General features: G+C 52.0%; 1 protein-coding gene across 4 annotated transcripts in view; it reads left to right on the top strand.

Moving 5' to 3' along the window:
• LOC101612935 (proline-rich protein 12) overlaps positions 1 to 25755 on the top strand; it is a 56142-nt gene that overhangs the window by 4529 nt on the left and 25858 nt on the right. For 2 of the 4 annotated variants that reach the window (XM_045134426.1, XM_045134427.1), the window contains exons 5-11: positions 2026 to 2167; positions 10074 to 10202; positions 13305 to 13417; positions 14317 to 14478; positions 14561 to 17865; positions 18397 to 19063; positions 22446 to 22876. In XM_045134426.1, coding sequence (XP_044990361.1) covers positions 2026 to 2167; positions 10074 to 10202; positions 13305 to 13417; positions 14317 to 14478; positions 14561 to 17865; positions 18397 to 19063; positions 22446 to 22876 — 4949 coding nt within the window. Of the gene's footprint in view, positions 1 to 2025; positions 2168 to 10073; positions 10203 to 10521; positions 11120 to 11759; positions 11880 to 13304; positions 13418 to 14316; positions 14479 to 14560; positions 17866 to 18396; positions 19064 to 22445; positions 22877 to 25755 lie in introns of those variants that run through there. The other 2 variants (XM_004672238.2, XM_045134428.1) reach the window with 2 other exon arrangements.

Genomic DNA, 25755 nt, shown 5'->3' with positions numbered 1-25755 from the left:
CCAAGGCCTCCTGCCCAGCTGGAGGACTCCCCTCTGGGTACCAGCTGCCCCACCCCCTCCTGGCCTGGTTGCTAGGGGTGGATGTACCTTAGCAACAGGCCCTAGGTCTAGACTGAAGTCCTCACACTGGAACTGGTTGCTAGGGGAGATAACTCCTTCACTATAGGCCTTGCAAGGCCCTACAATATTCTTGGATCTACCTGAAACCTGCCAGATTCTGGAGACCGGCCTTCTCAGTGCAGGCTTTCCACAGGGAAAATAAAAGGCAGCAATGCTTGGTAGAGGGCGAGTGCAGGAGAAAACCAGGTCTGGTGGTGTCAAAGTCTGAGGCAAGAGGATCATGAGTTTCAAGGCCAGTCTAAGCAACCTGTCACCAAATTAAAAAAAAAAAAAAAAAAAGCGCCAGGGACGTTGGCCATGGTGTCATGCGCCTTTAATCCCAGCGCCAGGGTGGCCTCTGAAGGAGGATCAGCTGGGTGATAAAAATAAAATCACACAACTGGGCGTGAAGCCAGGCGTAGTGGTGTATGTCTTTAATCCAGAGATAGGAGGATCTGTGTGAGTTCGAGGCCACTCTGAGACTACATAGTGAATTTCAAGTTAGCCTGGACTGGAGGGAAATCCTACCTCGAAAAACCAAAAAATAAAATAAAAGGAAAAAGTAGCTGGGCGTGGTGGCATATGCCTTTAGTCCTTGCACTCAGAAGGCAGAAGTAGGAGGATTGCTATAAGCTCAAGGACAGTTTGGGACTACAGAGTGAGTTCCTGGTCAGCCTGGGCTAAATGAGACCGTACCTTGAAAAAAAAAGTATATATAAACATTAAAAAACTAGGGCCTCCAACCACTAAAAAGGAACCCCAGATGCATCCACCACCTCTGAATCCGGTTTATATGGACCCTGGGGAATTGGTCCTGGGTCCTTTGGCTTTACAAATAAGTGCCTGCCTTAACCAATAAGCCATCTCTCCAGCCCAGTATATTTTATTCTTATTTATTTATTATTTTTTGGTTTTTCGAGGTAGAGTCTCACTCTAGTCCAGGCTGACCTGGAGTTCACTATGTAGTCTCAGGGTGGCCTTGAACTCATGTTGGTCCCTCTTCCTCTGCCTCCCAAGTGCTGGGATTAAACTGTGCCACCATGCCTGGCTTTATTTTTTATTTAAAAATTTTTTTTTAATTTGTTGTATTTTTTTTTTTAATTTGAGAGCGACAGACAGAAAGAGATAGAGGCAGAGAGAGAGGGGGGGAGGGAGAAAGAGAGGGAGAGAGTGGGCATGCTAGGGCTGCTTAGCCACTGCAAACGAACTCCAGACGCATGCACCCCCCTTGTGCATCTGGCTAACGTGGGTCCTGGGGAATCAAGCCTTGAACCGGGGTCCTTAGGCTTCACAGGCAAGCACTTAACCACTAAGCCATCTCTCCAGCCCTTTATTTTTTGAAGAAGGGTCTCCTTCTAACCTAAGCTGACTTGGAATTCACTCTGTAGTCTCAGGCTGGTCTTGAACTCACAGCAATCCTCCCAAGTGCTAAGATTAAAGGTGTGCATTTTAGTATTTTTGTAATGAATTAAGTTCGTTTTTTGTTTTCTTTCTATACTGGGGATTGAACCTAAAGCCTCAGGTATATTAGCCAACATTCTACTACTGAGCAACATCCCCATCCTGCTTGTTAACTTTTATATTGTAACAGGGTCTCAAATTGCCTGGGCTGGCCTTGAACTCACTCTGTTTAGACAGATCTTCAATGTGCAGTCATCCAGCCTCAGCCTCTTGAGTAGCTGAGATGGCAGACACACCATCACACTCAGTTCAGATTTCACAACTTGATGATAGGGATCATATTCCTACTTTGCAGAGTAGTAAGCTGAGTCCCAGGGAAAGGAGTGGGGTACATTGCCTGAGGCCACAGGAACAGAAATTTCCCCAGCTTTGCCTTGTTCATACCCCTGCCTTGGGGAGGGGGAAGTAATTTGGATGTTGAAGGAGACAGCAGGCTCCCAGATCTATGGCACCCTCTATCCACAGGGCGTGGACGTGTGGATGTAGCCGGTCTGGCGGTAGGACTGACCTCTGGTATCCTGCTCATTGTGTTGGCTGGCTTAGGAGCCTTTTGGTATCTTCACTACAGACGGCGCCAAGTCCGAAGCCAGGAGCCCTGTCTGCAAGAGTAAGATGAGGAGGGGATGAAGGAGGGTAGCAAGGGAAGAAGGAAGCTTTGACCTGTGGAGATGGATTAAGGATTGGGACAAGGGGCTGGGGAGATGGCTCAGCAATTAAAGGCACCTGTTTGCAAGGTTCTAATGGTCTGAGTTCATTTCCCCAGCCAACCACATAAAGCCAGATGCACAAAGTGGCATATACGCCTGTAGTTCCTTTGCAATGATGCAGCCTCTCTCTCTCTCCCTCTCTCTCTCTTTTGAGATAGGGTCTCACTCTAGCTCAGGTTGACCTGGAATTCACTATGGAGCCTCAGGGTGACCTTGAACTCTTAGCAATCTTCCTACCTCTGCCTCCCAACTGCTAGGATTAAAGGCGTGCACTACCACACCTGGTGCGCTCGCCCTCTCTCTCTCTCTCTCTCTCTCTCTCTCTGTGTCTCTCATCATGAATTAAAAAAATAAAACAGCATTGGCGGCTGAGGAAATGACTCAGCAGTTAAAGGTGTTTGCTTGCAAAGCCTGTCAGCCTGGGTTCGATTCTCCAGTACCCATGTAAAGCAAGATCCACAAAATGGTGAACACATGCATCTGGAGTTCATTTGCAGTGGGAAGAGGCCCTGATACACACTCACCCTCTGTCTCTCAAATAAATAAATAACTAAATAACTATTTTTACAAAACAGCTGGGAGCCAGGTGTGGTGGCACACGCCTTTAATCCCAGCACTCGGGAGGCAGAGGTAGGAGGATTGCCGTGAGTTCAAGGCCACCCTGAGACTCCATAGTGAATTCCACGTCAGCCTAGACTAGAGTGAGACACTACCTTGAAAAAACAACAAAAAACCCAGCTGGAGGTGGGGGTCGGGACGTGTGACTCACACCTTTAATCTCAGCACTCAGGAGGCAGAGGTGGGAGGATTGCCATGAGTTTGAGGCCACCCTGAGAATACGGAGTGAATTCCAGGTCAGCCTAGGCTAGAGTGAGACCCTACCTTGAAAAACAACAAAAAGCTGGGGAGTTGGAGAGATGGCTTAATGGTGCTTGCCTGTAAAGCCAAAGGGCCTAGGTTTGATTCCCCAGGACCCACTTAAGCCAGATGCACAAGGTGGCACATGCATCTGGAGTTAGTTTGCAATGGCTGAAGGCTCTAGTGCCCCCATTCTTTCTCTGTCTGCCTCTGTGTCTGTCTCTCTCTCTCTCTTTCAAATAAATAATAAATAAGATATTAAAAAACAAACCTGGGAAGGAAGCCAGGTGTGGTGGCCCATGCCTTTACCCAGCGCCTGGGAGACAGAAGTAGGGGGATCTCTGAGTTCTAGGCTACCCTGAGACTACATAGTGAATTCAAGGTCAGCTTGGGCTAGAGCAAGGCCCTACCTCAAAAATAAATAAATAAATAAAAAATTTAAAAACCTGGGAAGGAGGGCTGCAGAGATAGCTTAGTGGTTAAGGCATTGCCTGTGAAGCCTAAGGACTTAGGTTCTATTCCCCAGAACCCATGTAAGCTAGATGCACATGGTAGCTCAAGCATCTGGAGTTCCTTTGCAGTGGCTAAAGGCTTTGGTATGCCCATTCTCTCTCTCTCCACCTCTTTCTCCCCCCCCCTTCTCTTTCTCTCTCTCTCTCATAAATAAAGAAAAGCCAGGTGTGGTGTCACATGCCTTTAATTTCAGCACTTTGGAGGTAGAGGTAGGAGGATCTCTGTGAGTTCAAGGCCACCCTGAGACTACATAGTGAATTCCAGGTCAGCCTGTGCTAGAGTGAGACCCTACCTCAAAAAACCAAGGGAAAAAAAAAAAGGCTGGAGGGATGGCTTAGCAATTAAGGCACATGCCTGCAAAGCCTAAGGACACAAGTTTGATTCTCCAGGTCCCACGTAAGCCAGATGCACATGGTGGCATATGCATCTCTGGTGTGCCCATTCTCACACATACTCTCTCTCTGTGTCTCAAATAAATAAATAAGTAAATAAATAAAAAGTTGGGAAGGGGCTGGGGAAATGGCTCATTGGTAAATGTGCTTACCTGCAAAGCTTAAGAACCTGAATTCAGGGCTGGAGAGATGGCTTAGCGGTTAAACGCTTGCCTATGAAGCCTAAGGACCCCGGTTCGAGGCTCGGTTCCCCAGGTCCTACGTTAGCCAGATGCACAAGGGGGCGCACGCATCTGGAGTTTGTTTGCAGAGGCTGGAAGCCCTGGCGTGCCCATTCCCTCTCTCTCCCTCTATCTGTCTTTCTCTCTGTGTCTGTCGCTCTCAAATAAATAAATAAAAATTAAAAAAAAATAAAAAAAAACCTGAATTCAGTTCCCTGGTACCCACATAAAGCCAGATGCACAAAGTGGTACATGCATCTGGAGTTCCTTTGCAGCAGCTAGAGGCCCTGGAGAGCCCATTCTGTCTGTCTCTGTCTCTCTTTGCCTACAAATTTAAAAAGACAAGCCGGGCGTGGTGGTGCATGCCTTTAATCCCAGCACTCAGGAGGCAGAGTAAGAGGATCGCCATGAGGTCAAGGCCACCCTGAGACTACATAGTGAATTACAGGTCAGCCTGGGCTAGAGTGAGACCCTACCTGGAAAAACAAAACAAAACAACAACAACAACAAAAAAAAGCCAGGAAGCTGGGCATTGTGGCTCATATCTTTAATCTCAGCACTTGGGAGATAGAGATAGGAGGATCTCTGTGAGTTCCAGGCCAGCCGGGGATACAGTGAGACCCTATCTTGAAAAAACAAACAAACAAAAAGTTTGGTACAAAAGGCCAAGAAGGAACATGTAGAGAGAAAGGCGTGTGGAAAGCGAGTCTGTGATCTCAGCTTATGTCTAGTTGTGATGGCTGTTTGTCTATTCAGTACACAGAAGTAGTACTCTGGAATTCATGCTTGCCTGTCTTTGGGATACCAGATTTCTGAGACAGTCACTGGAGATATTCCTACACTAGTGAGACTGTTCTGGGAAGCCCAGGGTCCACAGCTGTCTATGGCCTAGCTGTTTCCATGGTGACAGGGTGTGTGTTCATAGGAGCTGTGAATTTGTCTAGGTATGTCTTTCTCACCAGCAGGGTCTCACAGAGTGCCTTGGAATTAGTGGGGTTGAAATCTGGGTGTGGTGTTTTGGGAGACTGAGGCCAGGAGGATGGCAAGTTCAAGCCCTGTCTGGACTATGGAGCAAATTCAAGGTCAGCCTGCACAAGTTAGAGGAATCCTTATCTCAAAACAGAAAAGTTAAAAGAGAGCTGGAGAGATGACTCAGAAGGTAAAGGCACTTGCTTCCGAAGACTGCTGGTTGTGGTTCAATTCCCCAGTGCCCATGTACAATTAGGTGCACAAAGTGGTGCATACACCTGGAGTTTGTTTGCAGTACCAAGAGGCCCTGGTGTGCCCATACTCTCTCTCTCACTCCCTATCTATAATAAATAAGTAAAAGGAAACAAAAACTTGCTTGCTTGTTTGTTTTGAGGTAGGGTCTCACTCTAGCCCAAGATGACCTGGAATTCACTGTATAGTCTCTGGGTGGCCTCAAACTCATGACAATCCTAATCCTCAGCCTCCGAAGTGCTGGAATTAAAAGTGGGTTCCACCATGCCTGGCTAAGGAGGGGCTGGAGAGATGGCTTAGTTGCTAAGGTGCTTGTCTGTAAAGCCTAATGACCGGAGTTTGATTCTCTAGTAACTGTGTAAAGCCAGAGGCACAAAAAGGTGCATGCACCTGGAGTTCATTTGCAGCAGCTGGAAGTTCTGGCACACCCATTCTGTTTGTCTATCTCCTATATCTGTCTGCTTGAAAATAAATTTTAAAAGATTACTAAAAAAAAAAGTGAGCTGGGCATGGTGGCACCTGCCTTTAATCTCAGCACTTGGGAGGCTGAGGAAGGAGGACTGCCTTGAGTTCAAGGCTACCCTGAGACTACATAGTGAATTAGTGAATTCCAGGTCAGCCTTGGCTAAAGACTCTACCTTGAAAAACAACAATAAAAAAAGAAAACTACAACAACAACAAAAAAAAGTTAAAGGGCTGGAGAGATTGCACAGCTGTTAAGGTGCTTGCCTGTAAAGCCTAATGACCTCCGGTTTGATTCCTCAGTACCCACGTAAGCCAGATGCACAAGGTGCCACATGTGTCTGGCATTCATTTGCAGTGGTCGAGGCCCTGGCATTCTGTCTATCTGCCTCTCTCTCTGAAAGAAAGAAAAAATATATATTTTGGGGGGGTTTTTGAGGTAGGGTCTCACTCTAGCCCACGCTGACCTGGAATTCACTCTGTATTCTCAGGGTGGCCTCGAACTCACAGCAGTCCTCCTACCTCTGCCTCCTGAGTGCTGGGATTAAAGGCATGCGCCACCATGACTGGCTAAGAAAGAAAATATTTTTAAAATAGTAATTTCTAAAAAAAAAAACAGAACATGGATATGGTGTGCAGGGGATGAGTCAGCTGGTTTAACACTTACGTTGCACACATTTAGCCCCTGGGTTTATACCCAATCCCTAGCACTGCATAGCACAAATCTGTAATTCCAGCACTGCGGAGATGGAAGGAGGATCAGCGGTTCAGGGTCACAGTTGGCTCTTCATATGGAGTTCCAAGCCAGCCTGGACTATGGGAGACTGCCTCAAAAAGGGAGGGGGTCTGGGGTGATGGCTAAGTGGTTAAAGGTGCTTTAAGAAAAAAAAAATATATATATATATTTGAGAGAGAGAGAAGAAATGGGCACACCATGGCCTCAAGCCACTGCAAACAAACTCCAGATGCATGCTCCACCTTTTGCATTTGGCTTACATGGGTACTAGGGAATAGAACCAGGGTCCTTAGGCTTTGCAGGCAAGCAGTTTATATGCTAAGCCATCTCTCCAGCCACCTTGTTTTGTTTTGTTTTTCTAGGTAGAGTCTCACTGTATCCCAGGATGAATGACCTGGAACTTATTCTGTAGTCCCGGGCTGGCCTCAAACCTCATACCTCATACCTCTGCCTCTGAAGTGCTGGGATTAAAGGCTAAAGGTTCTTTCTTACAAGGCCAGCTGGCCCCCAGTTCAATTCCCCAATGCCCAAATACTGCTAACAGTGGATTTGGAAGTTGTGCTTGTTGGTTCTGGCTTGTAATCACAGCACTGATGAGGATAAAGCAGGAGGATTGTTGTTGGGAGTGGAGGCCAGAATAGGCTGCAGAGTAAGAGTGAGACTCTTGTCTTAAACAAGGTGGTGGCGGGAAGACAGCTAAAGAGATGGCTCAGTGGCCAAAGTGCTTGCCTACAAAGCCCAGTAAGATGAATTCAATTCCTCAGTCCCCATGCAAAGCCAGATGCAAAGTGGTGCAACCATAGGGAATTCGTTTCCAGAGGTTGGAGGCCCTGGTGCACCTATTTTCCCTCTTGCTGTCTCTCTTCTATGTCTCTCTGCTTGCAAATAAATAAATTAAAATTAAAAAAAGAGGGGGAAGGGTTGGGAATTTAGTTTAATTGGCAGCGTGCTTGACTAGCATGCACAAAGCCCTGAGTTCATTCCACATAGCAAGGCAAGGTACCAAACACCTGTCATTGTAGCACTTGGGAGTTGGAGGCAGGAGAATCAAAAGTTGAAGTCATCCTTAGATTTCAAGAAAGCTGCCTCTCCTACCCCCCACCCTCTTCTAGTAGATGTATGTCCAGGATCAGAATAATCCCCATTTACTGAGCAGGAAAGTGACTAAGCCTCTCTGCCCCTGGGGCTGGGTGAGGAATGAGACCTCCTCCCAGCCCCTGCCTATAGCCCAGAGCGGATATGTAGGCATCTAAACCTCGCTTCCTTGAGGGGGTTTCTGTAGGCATACCAGGGAACCCTAAAAAGTGGTTATAAAATTCAGACCCAGAAAAGGAATGCGCCCCATTACATAGGCTTGTGTCACAGGGGCTGAACCTCTGCTCTGCAGTGCAGTTCTACCTTTCCCCTGCCTAAAAGACTTCAAAATCTTCTACATCTTACACAGGGTTCTAAGGCTTCACACTTTCTTTTGTTTCAGATTCTGATAGTCCTTCCTGGCATACTGAAGCTTCCTTCCCATTTGCTTTGGATATCTTGGGTCCCTCTGCATTAAGTAGAACCTTGGGCCCAAGAAATTTTCTCTCCTAATCCTCTATTGTGAACACCAAACCTGAAAATCCTCTGCTCAAGGCCAGCCTACAATACATTAGATTCTGTCTCAAAAAGTATGGTGTGGGGGGAACTGGAGAGATTACCCAGGGGTTAAGGTGCTTGTCTGCAAAGCCTAAGGACCCAGGTTTGATTCCCCAGTACCTACATAAAGCTAGATGTACAGTGGTGCATACATCTGGAGTTCGTTTGCACAGGCTGGAGGCTCTGGTGTCCCCATTCTCTCTCTCTGTGTTTCTCTTCTTTCTATCTCTCTTTCTCTCTCTCTCTCTGCTTGCAAATAATAAATAAAAATCTTTGTTTGTTGTTTTGTTTGTTTGTTTTTCCAGGTGGGTCTCACTCTAGCCCAGGCTGATCTTAGCTGGAATTCACTATGTAGTCTCAGGGTGGCCTGGAACTCATGGTGATCCTCCTACCTCTGCCTCCTGAGTGCTGGGTTTAAAGGTGTGCGCCACCATGTGAGAGAGAAAGAGGCAGATAGAGCAAAAGAATGGGCACCCCATGGCCTCCAGCCACTGCAAACGAACTCCAGATGCATGCAACCCCTTGTGCATCTGAATTATGTGGGTCCTGAGGAATTGAGCCTGGAACCCGGGTCCTTAGGCTTCACAGGCAAGCGCTTAACCACTAAGCCATCTCTCTGGCCCTTATTTATTTATTTGAGATTTGAGAAACAGAGGAAGGGAAAGAGAGAGAAAGAGGCAAGAGTGAATGGGCACGTTAGGGCTTCCAGCCACTGCAAACGAACTCCAGGTGCATGGGCCTACCTTGTGCATCTGGCTTACGTGGGTTCTGGGGACTTGAGCCCGGGTCCTTTGGCTTTGCAGGCAAGTGCCTTAACCACTAAGCCATCTCTCCAGCCCATAAAAATCTTTTCTAAAAAAGTGAGTCTGGGCAAATTTTAAATCAAATGTGTGTGTTAATGTTTCTGTTTATATTGACCTGCTGAGTTTTGTCTGCCTATCCAGTTGTCTGTCTGCTAATTCATGTTTCTCCACTTGTGTCTTTTTCACCCATGTGTTTGTTAGAGAGCCCACATTGGGGCTGTCAATTTTCCTTTCTTTCTTTCTTTCTTTCTTTCTTTCTTTCTTTCTTTTCTTTCTTTCTTTCTTTCTTTCTTTCTTTTTTAGTTTTATTTATTTGTGTGTCTTGTACAGCAGGGTCTCTTGGTACTGCCACAAATGCCAGATGCATGTGCTGCTTTTTGCATCTGGTTTCATGTGGAAATTGAACCAGCAAAACTTTGCAAGCAAGCAAGTACAGTCATCTCTCCAGCCCCCATTTATTTTTATTTTTTGCCTGTGTGTGGTATGGTGTATGCATGTGTTATGTGCCCATGTGGCACTCCATACACTTGCCTGCGGGCATGGGGGTGCTTGCCTAAGGTGGCTGGAGCAGAAGGTGGGGTATGCAGCTCCATCTGCCTGGCCTTGTTTTGAGCTGGGGTTTCTTTACTGATTCCAAAGCTAGTGGGGTTGCCATGATTTCCCGATCTCTGCTCCCCTGTGGGACCGAGGTTACAGGCACTCGTACAGGCCCCGCTATTTACTTGGGATGTGGAGATTCTGAAGGTCTCAGCCCCTCACTTAACCGTTGAGCCAACCCTCAAGCTGAACTGTCCACCTCTATGCCTACCTGTCCATGTCCCTCTACCTGTCCTTCCAGGGCTAACCTAAAGGTGACCTCCTGCCCTGTAGGTCATTTCCCTTCCTCTTCTGTGGCCTGCCACCCTCATCCTGTCTCTCTCCCCTGTCCCGTAGGTTTACACTGCTAACTGAGCTTTTTCTGTCCCAAGGACCGGGCTCCTCAGTCCACTGAGTCCCCCGACGCCCCTGCCTCCACCCCTACCTCCAGGACTCCCCACCTACGAGCAGGCACTAGCAGCCTCTGGAGTACACGATGCCCCTCCACCCCCTTACTCCAGGTAAGAGGCGGGGCTCCCGTGGGGCGGGCGGGAGTGGGGGTGGGGTGGTGTGTGTGTGTGTGTGTGTGTGTGTGTGTGTGTGGCAGAGGGGGCGGGACATCCAGAGAGGGCGGGGCCTCAGGCGGGGCTTGGGGGCGGGGCCCATACAATTATCAGTAGGGGCGTGGCCCGTGCTTGCTTGAGTGGAGCATTGTAGGAGGGTGGGGCTTCTGCCCAGAGGGTTCGGGATTGGCTGGGGCGCCAAGGGCGGGTCGGAGTGGTCTTGAAGGGGGAAAAACAGCCGGATCTTTGACTCCCCACTGTGCCCCTCCCCTCGTAGCCTCCCGAGGCCTCACTGAAGAGCTGCTAGGGAGCCAGGCTTCCCCGAGCCGTGCCCCCGATTCACACTGGATGCACCGGAAGCCCTTAGGCCTCTTTAAACTCTGGGAGCTGAGCTATGGAGTGGGGAGTCAGGGTCATCCGACCCGAGGCCTGCCATGGCACACGTGTTTCCGTCGCGTAGGGACACACGCTTGTTCTCGGCCATCGTGTTGCGAAGTCTAAGTCCCTCGCTCCTTACGGGCCCCCATGCTCTCCTGAGTGACCTGCCTCGTTGGGCATACGCGCTTGCAAACTCGGGCCCAAAGCGTGCGTTCTCTTGCGTTTGTGGACAGATGACACTCGCCCTCCGCGGGGTACACACGCGCCCGTGCACACACGTGTCCGTGCTTTCCCCGTGGCCGCACAGAGGCGCCTCGAAACTCGGGATGAAGATGGTCATAATTGCAAGCGTGCTGGGGGGGGGGGGTCAGGCTTGTGCTGCACTAGGAACCAGAGTTGAGCTTGTTGCTCTACCTGAAAATCCTTTGGAAAAAGAGGCAACCAAATAAATTAAAAGTGAAATAATTCGAGAAAAAATAAAAACATAACCAAGTGAACCCCGTTCCCAGGCGCATCTGTGCGCGGCGGAGCTGGTTTTCTGTGCATACGCTGCGCCCAGGCTCTGCTAACGCTCAGCCTCTCCCTCTCTGTTTTTTTTTTTTTTTTTTTTTTTGCATTTGCACGGGATTGTGGGAGGAAGCGGAGCGCAGCCAGACACCCCGCCGCCCGCCCCCCTTCCCTCCCCCTCCCCCAGCCGCCTTGTGCAAAGATGGCTGCACCGTGAGCGCAGAGGAGGAGGAGGCGGCGGCGGCGGCGGCCCGAGAGCGAGCACCCAGCGCCGGCACCCACCCCGGGGCCGCCCGGGACGCCCCTTCCCGAGCGCGCGCCCCCCTTTCTCTCCTGCAAGCCGGGGCCAAGGCGGAGACAGCGGGGTCCCTCCTCCTCCCTCCTTTCCCTTCTCTAGGGGGAACCCCCCTTCCCCCTCTTCTTGGCTCAGCGGCTGCACCCCCTCCTCTGCCCGGCCCCACTGTCCCTACCCCCTCCCTTCCCCCTCCCCCGCCCGGGGCCTTCCTGGGCCTTTGGTGGCTGCAAAGAAAAAAAAAAAAAAAGACAGAAAAGGAAGGGGGGGGAAAAGCCGCGGAGGGAGCGGCGGCAGAGGAGAGCGCGCGCGCGCCCCCTCCTTTCCCCCTCCCTCCCTCCCCCTCCCCCCAATTTCCACCGCGGCCAATTCATGGACAGGAACTACCCCAGCGCCGGCTTCGGGGACCCGCTCGGCGCCGGGGCGGGATGGAGTTACGAGAGGTCAGCGAAAGCTAGGTAAGGAGCTGAGGGTGGCCTAGAGCTAAAGGGGCTAAGAGGTGGGGGAACCCAACCAGGCCCGGGTCCCGGCCCGCCGGGCGACGCATGCCGTGCAAACTCCCCTCCGGCTTGCAAGGGAGCGGCCTGCCAGGGTTCGTAGCAGCGACGCCGACGCCGCCCCAGTTTGCAAATTGCAAATTCCGCCAAAGCCAGCTCTGGCTTGCAGAGAGAAACGAAAACAGGGTGCAAAACCCATTTGAGAATGGAAAGGTTATTTTGGAAAGGTAGGAAGGATTTTGATGAAGCAAGGCCTGGAGTGTTCCCCCCCATAATTCCTTCCTTTCCCCGGCTTGCTGACCCCTCCCCTCTGGCGCCACTGGCTTTGCTATTGCAAAGGTGGGGAGGATTCGAGAATTAGAGCGCAGATTGTGTGTGTGGGGGGCGCGCACCCCTTCCCAGGTCCTATTGTTTCGGGACTGCGCGAGGCTTGGGCCACTCGGGCCCTCCCCCACTCAAGAAATTCCGCGCGTAGAGTGGGCAGGGGCCCCGCCCCCTTCTTAAACTAGGGTTCTAAGGGGGGGCACGCATCTGGGACACGCCCCCTTTCGCTCCCCCACCCAAAAGAAGAGAATTCTGGTGGATGATTGTAGTGTTTGCTTGACCTCCAGAGTCTGGACCACATATTTGGGGCCCTTGCATGGGGGGAATCAGATGTTTCGCTGTCGTGTGTGTTTATGCACGCGTGTTCGCCCGTGGACCTGCCACTTACTGCGTTGTCAGGGTCGTGGTCTTACTCTTCTGCCCGCCCCCCAGTCCCTCTCCCTCCAAACACCAGCTTATCCTAAATTTTCAAATGAGATACCTCCATCTGCACCTATTTTCCCCAATGCTTGAATTGAACCCCTTTTGTACACGCACCTAGCTTTGCCCGGGCCCATGCACTTGAACCTCAGCCCCTGGGGATGGACAGTACTCATGTTCACACTTGTATCTGGGACTTTCCCCGGGTTCTATCCCCTTCCTCCCTCCTCTCCTCGCCATTTGGGGTTAGAACTGCCTCCTGCCTCATTGGAACCTTCCCTTAGCTCTGATCTGTACTGCTTTGGCTTGGGGTGTTTTGTGCCCCCCCCGGGGGGGGCATTTGCCCCACGAGTGCATCTTGGGGTTAGGATTGGAGAGGACCACGCCTTTCACATTTTCATCTATAGACGAGTCCTTTGACTTCCTGCCTTCTCTCTGGCTATGCATACTTATGTTTGTGCACGTGAGAGTCCCCGGGGCTCTAGAGTGGGAAGCTTTCATGTGCTCCCTTTTGAGCCCTAGAGTCCTTGGGAATACCTGCAGTCAGGTGGAAGGTTTCTTCCAAGACCCCTAGGTACATTTTGGCTTCTCTCTCAGATGGTAGCTTGGGAGGCCATTCTGATATCTCTCCTTTGCCCACAGCTTGGTCTATGGCAGCTCCCGGACCTCACACCCAGAAACCGACATCTTGCATCGCCAGGCCTACGCGGCCCCCCACCCACTGCAAAGCTATGCCACCAACCACCACCCGGCAGGTATGGCCCCCATCCCGCCTGGCTGGGCCTGGCCTGCCCCCAAGGCAGCTGATTGGTTGTTGAAAGTTCCGCCCCTCCTAATTGGTCGTGGCCCTCCTCTTGTTACCTCTACCCTGATTGGTTGCCTCTGAGGCTGCTGGTTCCTGCTTAATTTCACATTGGATTTGTCCGCCGTCTTTGGCTCCGCCCCCTTCCCTCTGATTGGCTGTGACCCATCAGTCCCCAAATCCCACCTTCTCTTCCAGTCTTTTCTGCCCTTCTGTAGCCCACCCCAGTCCTTTCCTCGTGTTTGGCTGATCCACCTGGCTCCTTTGCGTTTTTAACTTTTTTTTTAAAGTATCTGGATGTCTTTCCCATGGTCCTTTTGCCTTTGACTTTTTCTGGGTCCTTCTGTGGTGCTGGGAATGGAACGCAGAGCCTCACACATGCTAGGCAAGCACTCTACCACTGAATGTAAACTTCTAAACCCTTTCTTTCTTTCTTTTTTATTAATATATATTTTATTTACTTGAGAGAGAGAAAGAGGCAGAGAGAGAGAGAATGGGCTCGCCAGGGACTCCAGCCACTGCGAACGAACTCCAGATGCATGCTCTCTCATGTGCATCTGGCTTAACGTGGGTCTGGGAGAATCCAACTGGGATCCTTTGACTTTGCAGGCAAATGCCTTAACTGCCAAGCCATCTCTCCGGCCCTTTTTAAAATTTGAGATAAGATTGTGCTAACCTTTTCAGGCTGTCCTTGAACCTTTGATCTCCTTGCCGCAGACTCCCGAATGCTGGGATAGCCTGTCTTTTCCATCCAACCCTTTCCCACTCTCTACCTGGTTTAGTGCCTTCCCCTACTCTCCCAATCCTGCCCATATCCTCCACATGGTTGACTCTCTTCCGTATCCCTGCTAGGCCTTTCTGGACTTTTCGATACTGGCCTCCATCACGCGGGCTCCGCAGGGCCCGACGCCTCCGTCATGAACCTCATCTCGGCCCTGGAGTCCCGGGGCCCCCAGCCCGGCCCCTCCGCTTCCTCTCTCCTTTCCCAGTTTCGCAGTCCCTCCTGGCAAACAGGTAAGCTGTGTACAGACCCCGGAGGACTAGGGAGGGGTTGGCTTGTAGTCTGCTCTGACCCAGTCTTCTCCGTCATCTCCAGCTATGCATACACCAGGCCCCACGGAGCTCTTCATCTCTGGCGCCCTTCCGGCTTCCAGCACCTTCCCATCCTCCTCTGCCCTGTCTGCCTACCAGCACCCGGCTTCCTTCGGCAGCCGCCCCTTTCCGGTGCCCTCCTCTCTCAGCCTCCAGGATCCCCCATTCAGTCCTCCTGCTAATGGGCTCCTATCCCCCCATGATGTACTCCATTTAAAGCCTTCCCAGGCACCCACAGTGCCCTCCTCCTTGGGTTTTGAGCGCCTGGCAGGTGGTGGTGTCCTGGGGCCTGCTGGCCTTGGCCCTGCTCAGACCCCCCCTTATCGCCCTGGCCCCCCAGATCCACCCCCACCTCCCCGCCACCTCCCAACTCAGTTCAATCTGTTGGCTTCTTCTTCTGCTGCTGCAGCCGCTGCGGCTGAACCATCTTCCCCTCAGCTCTACAATTTCTCGGGTGCTGCCCCTGGTCCCCCTCCTGAGCGAGCTCTGCCCCGGCAGGATACTGTCATCAAACACTACCAGCGGCCAGCCAGTGCCCAGCCCCCACCCCCACCCCCACCAGCCCATACCCTTCAGCATTATCTGAGCTGTGGAGGCAGCTACCCCTCCATGGGCCACCGGGCCAACTTGGCCTGCAGCCCCTTGGGTGGTGGGGAGCCCTCTCCAGGCGCTGGTGAACCTAGCAAGGCTGGACCCAGTGGAGCCACTGCTGGTGCAACTGGCCGGGCAGCAGGTCCTGAGACCACTGGTGGCGCTGGGGCTGGGGCTGGTGGTGGTGGGTATAGACCCATCATCCAGTCACCTGGTTACAAGACGGGCAAGGGTGGTTATGGACCAGCTGCAGGGGGTGCTACCAGGCCCCCACCCTCCCGCTCCACAGCCACTCCCAAGTGTCAGAGCCTGGGTGGGCCAGCAGGAGCATATGCCCCCGGGAAAGCCTCTGGGGCTGGGGCAGCTGGTAGCCAGGCCTATTCTCCTGGTCAGCCCCAAGGTCTTCTGGGACCCCAAGCCTATGGCCAAGGATTTGGAGGGGGTCAAGCACAGGACTTAAGCAAAGGCCCCAGTTACTCTGGGGGTCCCCCTCAGCCCCCCAGTGGTCCCCCACCACCTGGCCTGGCTACATGTCAGAGTTACTCACCAGACCAGCTCCAGGGACAGTTATATGGGGTACAAGGTGAGCCATACCCAGGGCCATCTGCCCATTCACAAGGGCTTCCCACAGCCAGCCCCTCACTCAGTTATAGTACTGGCCATTCCCCAGCACTCTCAGGCCATGGAGGTGGCTGGGGACCCAGCTCCCTGGGAGGTGGTGGGGAAGCCAGCCCATCCCATATCATCCGGCCACTCCAGTCTCCACCAGCCACTGGGCGTCCACCTGGTGTCGGCTCCCCAGGAGCCCCTGGCAAGTACTTAAGCTCAGTTTTAGCGTCCGCCCCATTCCTGGCACCCCCTGGAGCCAGCAGCTATGCAGCTGGAGCAGGTGGCTACAAGGGGAAGGGAGATGGCTCTGAGCTGCTGGCTGGCCCCGGTGGAACACCAGCCGAGCGTACCGAGGATGAGGAGTTCCTGATACAACATCTGCTGCAGGCACCTAGCCCACCTCGGACCTCAGGGGCAGATGGCTTGGTGGGCGAGGATGGGGCAACTGATGCCTCCAAGGGACTCGGAGGGAGTGGTGGGGCTGGGGGCCCACCCGGCACACCCTATGAGTTGGCCAAGGAAGATCCCCAGAGGTACCACCTACAGAGTGTCATCCGAACCAGCTCCAGCCTGGATGAGGGTGCCACGGCTGCTCTGGAGCTGGGCCTGGGGAGGCTGAAGGAGAAGAAGAAAGGGCCAGAGAGGGGTGGTGAGACCCCTGAGGGGCTGGCCACCTCAGTTGTTCACTATGGAGCTGGCGCCAAGGAGTTGGGCGCTTTCTTGCAGAAGAGTCCACCACCACCTCCTCCCACAGCCCAGTCTACCCAACCTACACCCCACAGCCTCCTAATGGAGGCTGGAGGCCCTGACCTCCCGCTGGTGCTGCCTCCACCTCCCCCCCAGCTGCTCCCCTCTGTCCTCAGCCATGCCCCCAGTCCCTCTCCCAGCGCCTCCAAAGTTGGCGTTCACCTCCTCGAGACAGCCACCCGGGATGGGGCACCCCAGCCACCTCCGCCTCCACCCCCACCCCCACCAATGCCACTACAGCTTGAGGCCCATCTTCGAAGTCACGGCCTGGAGCCTGCTGCCCCAAGTCCCCGCCTACGACCTGAGGAGAGCCTAGAGCCTCCCGGGGCCATGCAGGAATTGCTTGGAGCTCTAGAGCCACTGCCACCAGGACCTGGGGACACTGGCGTGGGCCCTGCTAACTCAGAGGGAAAAGATCCAGCGAGTGCCTATCGAAGCCCCAGCCCACAAGGCACTAAGGCACCACGGTTTGTGCCGCTCACATCCATCTGCTTCCCTGACTCCTTGCTGCAGGATGAGGAGCGCAGCTTCTTCCCCACCATGGAGGAGATGTTTGGTGGAGGGGCAGCAGATGACTATGGCAAAGCTGGGCCAACTGAGGATGAAGGTGACCCCAAGACAGGTGCCGGGCCACCACCAGGTCCGCCTGCCTATGACCCCTACGGGCCCTATTGTCCCGCTCGGGCTTCGGGAGCTGGACCAGAGACTCCAGGCTTGGGCCTGGACCCCAACAAACCCCCTGAGCTCCCCTCCACGGTCAATGCCGAGCCATTGGGCCTGATTCAGAGTGGGCCACACCAGGCGGCACCCCCTCCACCACCGCCACCACCACCACCTGCCTCTGAGCCTAAAGGTGGCCTGACCTCACCCATCTTCTGCTCAACCAAGCCAAAGAAGCTGCTGAAAACATCGTCCTTCCACCTGCTGCGGCGCCGAGATCCTCCCTTCCAGACGCCCAAGAAGCTGTATGCCCAGGAATACGAGTTTGAGGCAGACGAGGATAAAGCTGATGTGCCCGCAGACATCCGCCTCAACCCACGGCGCCTGCCTGACTTAGTGTCCAGCTGTCGCTCCCGGCCAGCCCTCTCACCACTCGGTGACATAGACTTCTGCCCACCCAACCCGGGTCCTGATGGCCCTCGACGTCGTGGTCGTAAGCCCACTAAGGCAAAGCGAGATGGGCCTCCCCGGCCACGAGGAAGGCCTCGGATCCGCCCACTGGAGGGCCCTACCACGGCAGGGCCAGCTTCAGCCTCCATGACTGCTGAAGGGGCCAAGAAGCCGCGGGGCCGGGGCAGAGGCAGAGGCAGGAAGGCAGAGGAAATGGGAGGCACTCGGTTGGAGCCCCTGAAGCCACTGAAGGTGAGGTGGCCTGAATCTTGGAAGGGTTGGGCTGGGATGTCCAAGCAAAGGGTATTGGGACTGTGTGGATTTTTAAAACTGCAAGGAGAGCACACTCAGGGTCTTCAGAAAATCTGAGAATTGTAATGCGGAGTTCAAAAGGGGTCAGGGCATTTAGACCCAGGTTCTCAGGTGTTACACACTGTACGGTAGACATTGGAGTCTTGTGTTGGCTGAGTTTTATGGGAAGAGTGTAAGGCAGGAGAGAGATCAGTGAATCTTTTGAGGGAAGAACTTAGAAGGCCTTACCTGCCTTCTAAGAATGGTCTTGTGGGATTGAGTTCTAGGACTCAAATTGAGTGGAAATTTGCAGGTGAGTCTTAAGTGAGGTGAAGCTGGGCTGATCTGAGGAAAAAAATCTGGGGACTGGACTCGACCCCCCCCTCCCCCCGGGTCCTAGAGGAGGCTAATGTGTGGGCCTTTGAGTCTGAGGGAGGAAGGCTGGGCTCTGAGCTGCTGGGGCTCTGACCTCCTACTGCCCCCTTAATCTAGATCAAGCTGTCTGTGCCCAAGGCTGGCGAGGGTCTGGGAGTCCCATCTGGTGATGCCATTCCTGGCGCTGACCACAACAACCTAGACTCCAGCCTAACTCGGGAGAAAATTGAGGCCAAGATCAAGGAGGTGGAGGAGAAGCAGCCAGAAATGAAGTCGGGCTTCATGGCCTCCTTCCTGGACTTCCTCAAGTCAGGCAAACGCCACCCACCACTCTACCCAGCAGGCCTGACACCCCCACTCAGCCCACCCAAGAGTGTGCCAACCTCTATGCCTGCCAGAGGCCTGCAACCCACGCCACCCACAGCACCCACTGTGCCACATGCCCCGCCTGCTGGCCCTTTTGGCCTGGGAGGCGCACTGGAGGCTGCAGAGAGTGAGGGGCTGGGGCTGGGCTGCCCGTCGCCCTGCAAACGGCTGGATGAGGAGCTGAAGCGGAACCTTGAGACACTGCCGTCTTTCTCCTCCGATGAGGAAGACTCTGTAGCCAAGAACCGGGATCTACAAGAGAGCATCTCCTCGGCTATCTCTGCCCTGGACGATCCGCCTCTCGCAGGGCCCAAGGACACTTCCACCCCAGAAGGTCCACCTTTGGACACTGAATCCGCAGTCCCAGGTCCACCCCCTCTCCCAAGCCTGCCCAGTACCAACAGCAGTGGCACACCAGGTGAGATTGGAGGGATCTACAGTGAGGGGCTGGGGGCGTGGCTTAGAGGTGCCAGGAATCCCTCCGTTGACCTGCAGGAGGTCTGGATCAGTGATCTGGGTATGGGGCAGCTGTTAAGGTCACAGACCACAGTTGTACAGGTTGCAGAGTAAAACACTTTTCTGTCATGTAGATTATGTACACAAGCACACTTGCAAAGGTAATTTTCTGATGACCAAAAAGTACATTTGAGAAATGAGTTTTTTTGTTTGTTTTCCTGAGGTAGGGCCTCCTCCCTCTAGCTCAGGCTGACCTGGAATTCACTATGCAGTCCCAGGGTGGCCTTGAACTCTCAGCAATCCTACTTCTACCTCCCAAGTGCTGGGATTAAAGGTGTGCACCACCATGCTTGTTGCATTTTTTTAAAAAGATTTATTTTATTTGCAAGCGGGGTTGGGGGTAGGGAGGAGACAGGTGGAGAGAGAATGGGCACGCCAGGGCCTCCAGGCACTGCAAATGAACTCCAGATGCATGAGCACCCTTGTGCATCTGGCTTACTTGGGTACTGGGGAATCAAACCTGGGTCCTTTGGCTTCACGGGCAAACGTCTTAACATCTCTCCAGCTTTTGTTGGATATTTTTGTAATAATACCCAGGGTGATTCAAGAACTCACCAAAACCCAATGCTGGGCCTAGAGGATGCTGGGGACAGAGCAAGAGGACAGAAGAAGGTGTTTGAAAGTGCTGTAGGGGATGTGGGCCTGAGAAGGGTCTAGGAGTCACCAATGAGGGCTAGATGCATGGCTCAGTAGTAGAGCGTTTGGCTAGTGTGCACACTGCCCTTGGTTGACTCCCTAGTACAAAATGACATGGGTGAATGGGATGTGGCACTGAGGGGCAAGGGTGTTTGGGAAAGAGTGATACTCAGGGAAGGTACAGGGCCTCTAGTGGTGTGGTGTAGGTTGGTGGTATGGCAGGTTCTGGAAGAAGGCTTCTGTCTTTTGTTTTATTTATTTATTTGAAAAAGAAGCCGGGCGTGGTGGCGCACGCCTTTAATCCCAGCACTTGGGAGGCAGAGGTAGGAGGATTGCCATGAGTTCAAGGCCAGCCTGAGATGACAGAGTTAATTCCAGGTCAGCCTGGACCAGAGTGAGACCCTACCTCGAAAAACAAAAAAAAAAAAAAAAAGAACAAAAAGAAAAAGAAAGAATGGGTACACCCAGGGCCTCCAGCTGTTGCCAACAAACTGGCTTATGTGGGTCTTGGGGAATTGAACCTGGGTCCTTTGGCTTTGCAGGCAAGTGCCTTAATTGCTAAGCCATCTGTCCAGCCTGGCTTCTGTCTTTTTTTGTTTTTGTGTTTGTTTCGAGGTAGGGTCTCTCTAGCCCAGGCTGACCTGGATTTTACTCTGTAGTGCCAGGGTGGCCTAGAACACATGGCGATTCTCCTACCTCTGCTTCCAGAATGCTGGGGTGAAAGTTGTGTGCCACCTTGCCTAGCCCCTTCTCTGACTTTTTATTTGTAATTTTTAAATATATTTATTTACACAGACATGTGTGAATGGTCATTCCAGGGTCTCTTGCTATTGAAAATGAACATCAGATACATGTACCATATTTTGTCTTTTTGTGGGTACTGGGAAATTGAAAGTGGGCCAGCAATCTTGGTAGGCAAGCACTTGAAACCATTGTGCCATCTTCCCAACCCAAGTTATTACTGTCTTAAAATGGTATTTACAGAATTTAATGGGAGCCAAGTGAGGTTCCGCAGGTCTGACATTCCAGTTACTTGGGATGCTGAGGCCGGAGGATCAAAGATCCAAGGATAGCCTGGATAAACTGAGTTCAAGGACAGCTTTAGCTGGGCGTGGTGGCATACACCCTTATCCCAGCACTCGGGAGGCAGAGGTAGGAGGATAGCCGTGAGATCAAGGGCACTCTGAGACTACATAGTGAATTCCAGGTCAGCCTGGGCTAGAGGGAGATCCTACCTGGAAAAACAAAACAAACAATCCACAGCTTTGGCAAATTAGGAAATCCCTGTCTCAAAAAGTTTAAAAGGGGGCTGGAGAGATGGCTTTGCCTGCAAAGCCAAAGGATTGTGGTTTGATTCTTCAGGACCCGTGTAAGTCAGATGCACAAGGGGACGCACGCCGCACACATCTGGAGTCCATTTACAGTGACTGGAGGCCCATTCTGTCTCTTTCTTTCTGTCTGCCTCTTTCCCTCTCTCACTCTCTCAAATAAATAAAAAAAAAAATTAAAATAAAAGTTAAAAAGGGAGCAGGAGAGATGGTTCAATGGTTAAGGTACTTGCCTGCAAAACCTAAACACACAGGTTGGATTCCCTAGTACCCACATGCACAAAGTGGCACGTGCATCTGGAGGTTGTTCACAGTGGATGGATTCTCTGTCTTTCTCTCTCTCCTTAAAAATAAAATAAATAAATAAATGGTAGCCAGGTGTGGTGGCACACGCCTTTAATCCCAGCACTTGGGAGGCAGAGGTAGGAAGATCGCCATGAGTTCAAGGCCACCCTGAGACTATAGAGTGGATTCCAGGTCAGTTCTGAGCTAGAGTGAGACCCTACCTTGTAAAAACAAAAACAAAACAAAAAACTCAGGTTAGAGAGATGGCTTAGTAGTTAAAGCACTTTCCTGCAAAGTTTGAGGACCCAGGTTTGATTCTCCAGGACCCACGTAAGCAGAATGCACAGGGTGGTGCATGTGTCTGGAGCTTGTTTGCAGCAGCTGGAGGCTCTGGCACCCACATTCTTCTCTCTTTCTCCTTGTAAATAAATCAATAAAAATTTTTTTAAAAAGTAAAAAGGGGGGGGCCTGGGAATGTGTCTCAGATGTCGGGCGTTTGCCTAGAGTCCACAGTGAGGACCATGGGGTGTGGCTCAGCAGTAGAATACCTGCCTAGCATATGCAGCCACCTAGATTCTATCCCCCAAACCACATTAAAACAAGGTAGGTCAACAGGGAATGCAATAATAGTCGGATACTAGGAGAAGGCTGTGGAGAGGCCAGGGAAGGGTTTGGCTGGAGGTCAAGACCCTGGGAAGAAACACAGCTGCAGAGACACAGATGATAGGACTTTGAGTTAAAAGCCAAGTATGGCTTTGCAGGCACGGAGAGGCATTCCAGAAGGTTCTGAGAAGGGGTTTAGGGCCGGCACATAGCTACAGGAGCTGCAAAAGGATCCCTCAGGAAGACTGATGTGGCAGACTACAAGTTGAGGAGCATAAAGGCTGTTGGCACAGGGACATTTAAGGACAAGACAGCCAGGCATGGCACATGACCAATTCTAGCCCTTGGAAGATGGGAGCAAGAGAATCAGGAGTTCAGACCTAGCCTGCATGAGTGGCATGCGAACCTGACTGTTTTCTCTCTGATCCCCAGAGCCCCCGTTGCTGGAGGAGAAGCCCCCACCCACCCCACCTCCTGCCCCAACACCTCAGCCTCCACCACCCCCTCCACCCCCGCCGCCGCCTCCTCCTCCTCCACCAGCCTTGCCATCACCTCCCCCACTGGTGACTCCTGTGGCCAGCTCGCCACCACCACCTCAGCTACCACTGGCACCAGCTCTGCCCTCACCACCACCACCCCCACAGCCAGAAGTCCCACCAGCTGCCCCTCCCGAGGAGCCTGCTGCCCCATCCCCCGAGGATCCTGAGCCCCCAGATGCCCGGCCCCTACACCTGGCCAAGAAGCAGGAAACGGCAGCAGTGTGCGGTGAAACTGATGAGGAGGCTGGCGAGAGTGGTGGTGAGGGCATCTTCCGAGAGCGGGACGAGTTTGTAATCCGCGCAGAGGACATCCCCTCCCTCAAGGTGAGTTTCAGCTTTGTCTTCAAACGGGGCCTGACTCAGCGGACCACACCAGTGCGCGTTGACTACCTGCTAGGTAACAGGCTGGTGTTAGGGTCAGTGAGCAGGGGAGTGGTGGTGTTGATGGGCTTCCTGGGGCTTTCTCATTTCCATGGTGGAGGTGACCATTTGGGCCAGATGGCCGTGACGGAGCCTCCGGATGGTACTTGCCTATGTGTACGTATTATGAAAATGATAAGAGGATTCTGTTCACAGATACTGTGCTGTTAGGACCAGGGGAATGGTAGTGAACTTGGGCACTTGCTAACAGTGGAACATGCTAAAAGAGAATACACTGTTGCTTATGTTATAACATCAGGTTCTGACCTAAGACGTGCATGTAACTGCAGATGAAGCAACTAATCCTTTGAGGATGTTCCCTGTATGGAAACACTCGATATTGAGGCCAGCCTAAACTACCTTCTTTTTTTTTTTTTTGAGGAAGGGTCTCACACTTTCCCAGGCTGACCTGGAATTTACTCTGTAGTCTCAGGCTGGCCTGGAACTCTCATCAGTCCTCCTATAGCTGCCTCTAGAGTGCTGGGATTAAATGTGTGTACTATGCCTGTCTGGACTACTATTTTTTTTTAATTTTATTACTTTATTTATTTATTTATTTGAGAGCGACAGACACAGAGAAAGACAGATAGAGGAGGGAGAGAGAGAGAATGGGCGCGCCAGGGCCTCCAGCCTCTGCAAACGAACTCCAGACGCGTGCGCCCCCTTGTGCATCTGGCTAACGTGGGACCTGGGGAACTGAGCCTCGAACCAGGGTCCTTAGGCTTCACAGGCAAGCGCTTAACCGCTAAGCCATCTCTCCAGCCCTGGACTACTTTTGACACCCTATTTCAAATAAAAAGAAAAAGAGGGCTGGGTATATAGATTGGTACAATACTTACCTAGATTCATATTTAGGGACTGGAGGCATGGCTCAGTGGTAGGGCTCCTGTCTAGAATCCAGAGTTAAGGAATGGCAATCTACTACATTCTCACTGGTACAGCGCCTAACTATAATTTTGGAAGCTGGACAGGGCCGGGGACTTTAGATGTTCCCATTGTGCTTAGCACAGGGCCTGAAGCAAAGTCCTGGCTCAACAGATCAACAGGCCCTGTCATCCTGATTGTGGCATCATGATTAAATCCATTCTGCCTGCCCATCACAGGGTCATGAGAACTCATCATGCCTTAAATTTGGAGTGTTGTTTCCTCTGTAATCCAGATGGAGAGGTTGTTTGATGAGTTAGTGATAAAGACTATAAATGTTTTGGTTTGCTTTTTTTTTTTTTTTTTTTTTTGAGATAGGGCCTTGCTCTGGCTCAAGCTGACCTGGAATTCACTATGTAGTCTCAGGGTGACCTCAAACTCACAGCAATCTTCCTCTGCCTACGGAGTGCTGGGATTAAAGGCATACACCACACGTGGCTTGGTGTGCTATTTTTTGGGGGGAGTGTTCTTGTTTTTGTTTTTCAAGGTAGGGTCTCCCTGTAGCACAGGCTGACTTGGAATAGTCTCAGGGTGGCCTTGAACTCACAGCAATCCTCCTGTCTCTCCCTCTCAAGTGTGGGATTAAAAGCATGTGCCACCATGCCTGGCTTTTCCTTTCTTTTCTTTTCTTTTTTTGACAGTCTGGCCCAGGCTAACCTGGAGTTCACTATGTAGTCTCAGGGTGGCCTTGAACTCATGGCAGTCCTCCTACCACTGCCTCCCCAGGTACTGGGATTAAAGGCATGCACCACCATGTCTGGCTACATGTCTTGTATACATTGAACTTACTGTACTTTCGCTTTTTTAGGTATGGGGTTTGATACAGGGTCTCAGGTAGCCGAGGTGATCCTGGAACTCACTCTGTGGCCCAAACTCAAACTCATAAGATTTCTCCTTCCATGTATTTTCTGGTCAAAGTTGATGTTTATTTGAGAGTGAGAGAGAGAGAGAGAGGCAGAGAGAGAGAGAGGGAGAGAGAGGGGGGGAGGGAAGGGGGGGAGAGAATGGGCACGCTAGGGCTTCCAGCCACTGCAAATGAACTCCAGACGCATGTGCCCCCTTGTGCATCTGGCTAATGTGGCTCCTGGAGAATCAAGCCTCGAACCAGGGTCCTTAGGCTTCACAGGCAAGTGCTTAACCGCTAAGCCATCTCTCCAGCCCCCTTCATTTCCATTTTACAGATGGGAAAGTCCAAGGACTTAGGGAAATGATATTTCCTTTGGCCAGTGCTGTACTGGGACATGAGCCAGGGCCATCTGACACCTCTTCCCAGCTGGCACGGGGCAGGGAAGGGACTCAGACACTTAAAAATACAACTCAAGGAGCTGTAGAGTGAGATAGCTCAGCAATTAAAGTCTCTTGCTTGCAAAGCCTGGTAGCCTGGGTTTGAATTCCTAGAACTCACACAAAACCAAATGCACAATATTGCACATGCATCCGGAGCTCATTTGAAGTGGCAAAAAGGTCCTGGCATGTTCTTTCTGTTGCTGTTGCTCTTCCTCTCAAATAAACAAATTATTTATTTATTTATTTATTTTTGTTTGTTTGTTTTTCGAGGTAGGGTCTCACTCTAGCCCAGGCTGACCTAGAATTCACTATGGAGTCTCAGGGTGGCCTCGAACTCATGGCAATCCTCCTACCTCTGCTTCCCGAGTGCTGGGATTAAAGGTGTACGCCACCACGCCCGGCTTGTTTGTTTTTTTGAGGTAGAGTTTTGCTCTAGACCTGGAAATCACTATGTACTTCCAAGCTAGCCTTGAACACACAGCAATCCTCCTCCTCCTGACTCCCAAGTGCTGAGATTAAAGGTGTGTACCACCATGCCCAGCAATAACATTCATTTTAAAAATAAGGGGCTA

This window comes from Jaculus jaculus, chromosome 14 (genome assembly GCF_020740685.1).
Source record: "Jaculus jaculus isolate mJacJac1 chromosome 14, mJacJac1.mat.Y.cur, whole genome shotgun sequence".
Taxonomy (NCBI): domain Eukaryota; kingdom Metazoa; phylum Chordata; class Mammalia; order Rodentia; family Dipodidae; genus Jaculus; species Jaculus jaculus.
Note: the sequence above shows the minus strand (reverse complement) of the source record. Positions and strands in the feature narration are given on the sequence as shown.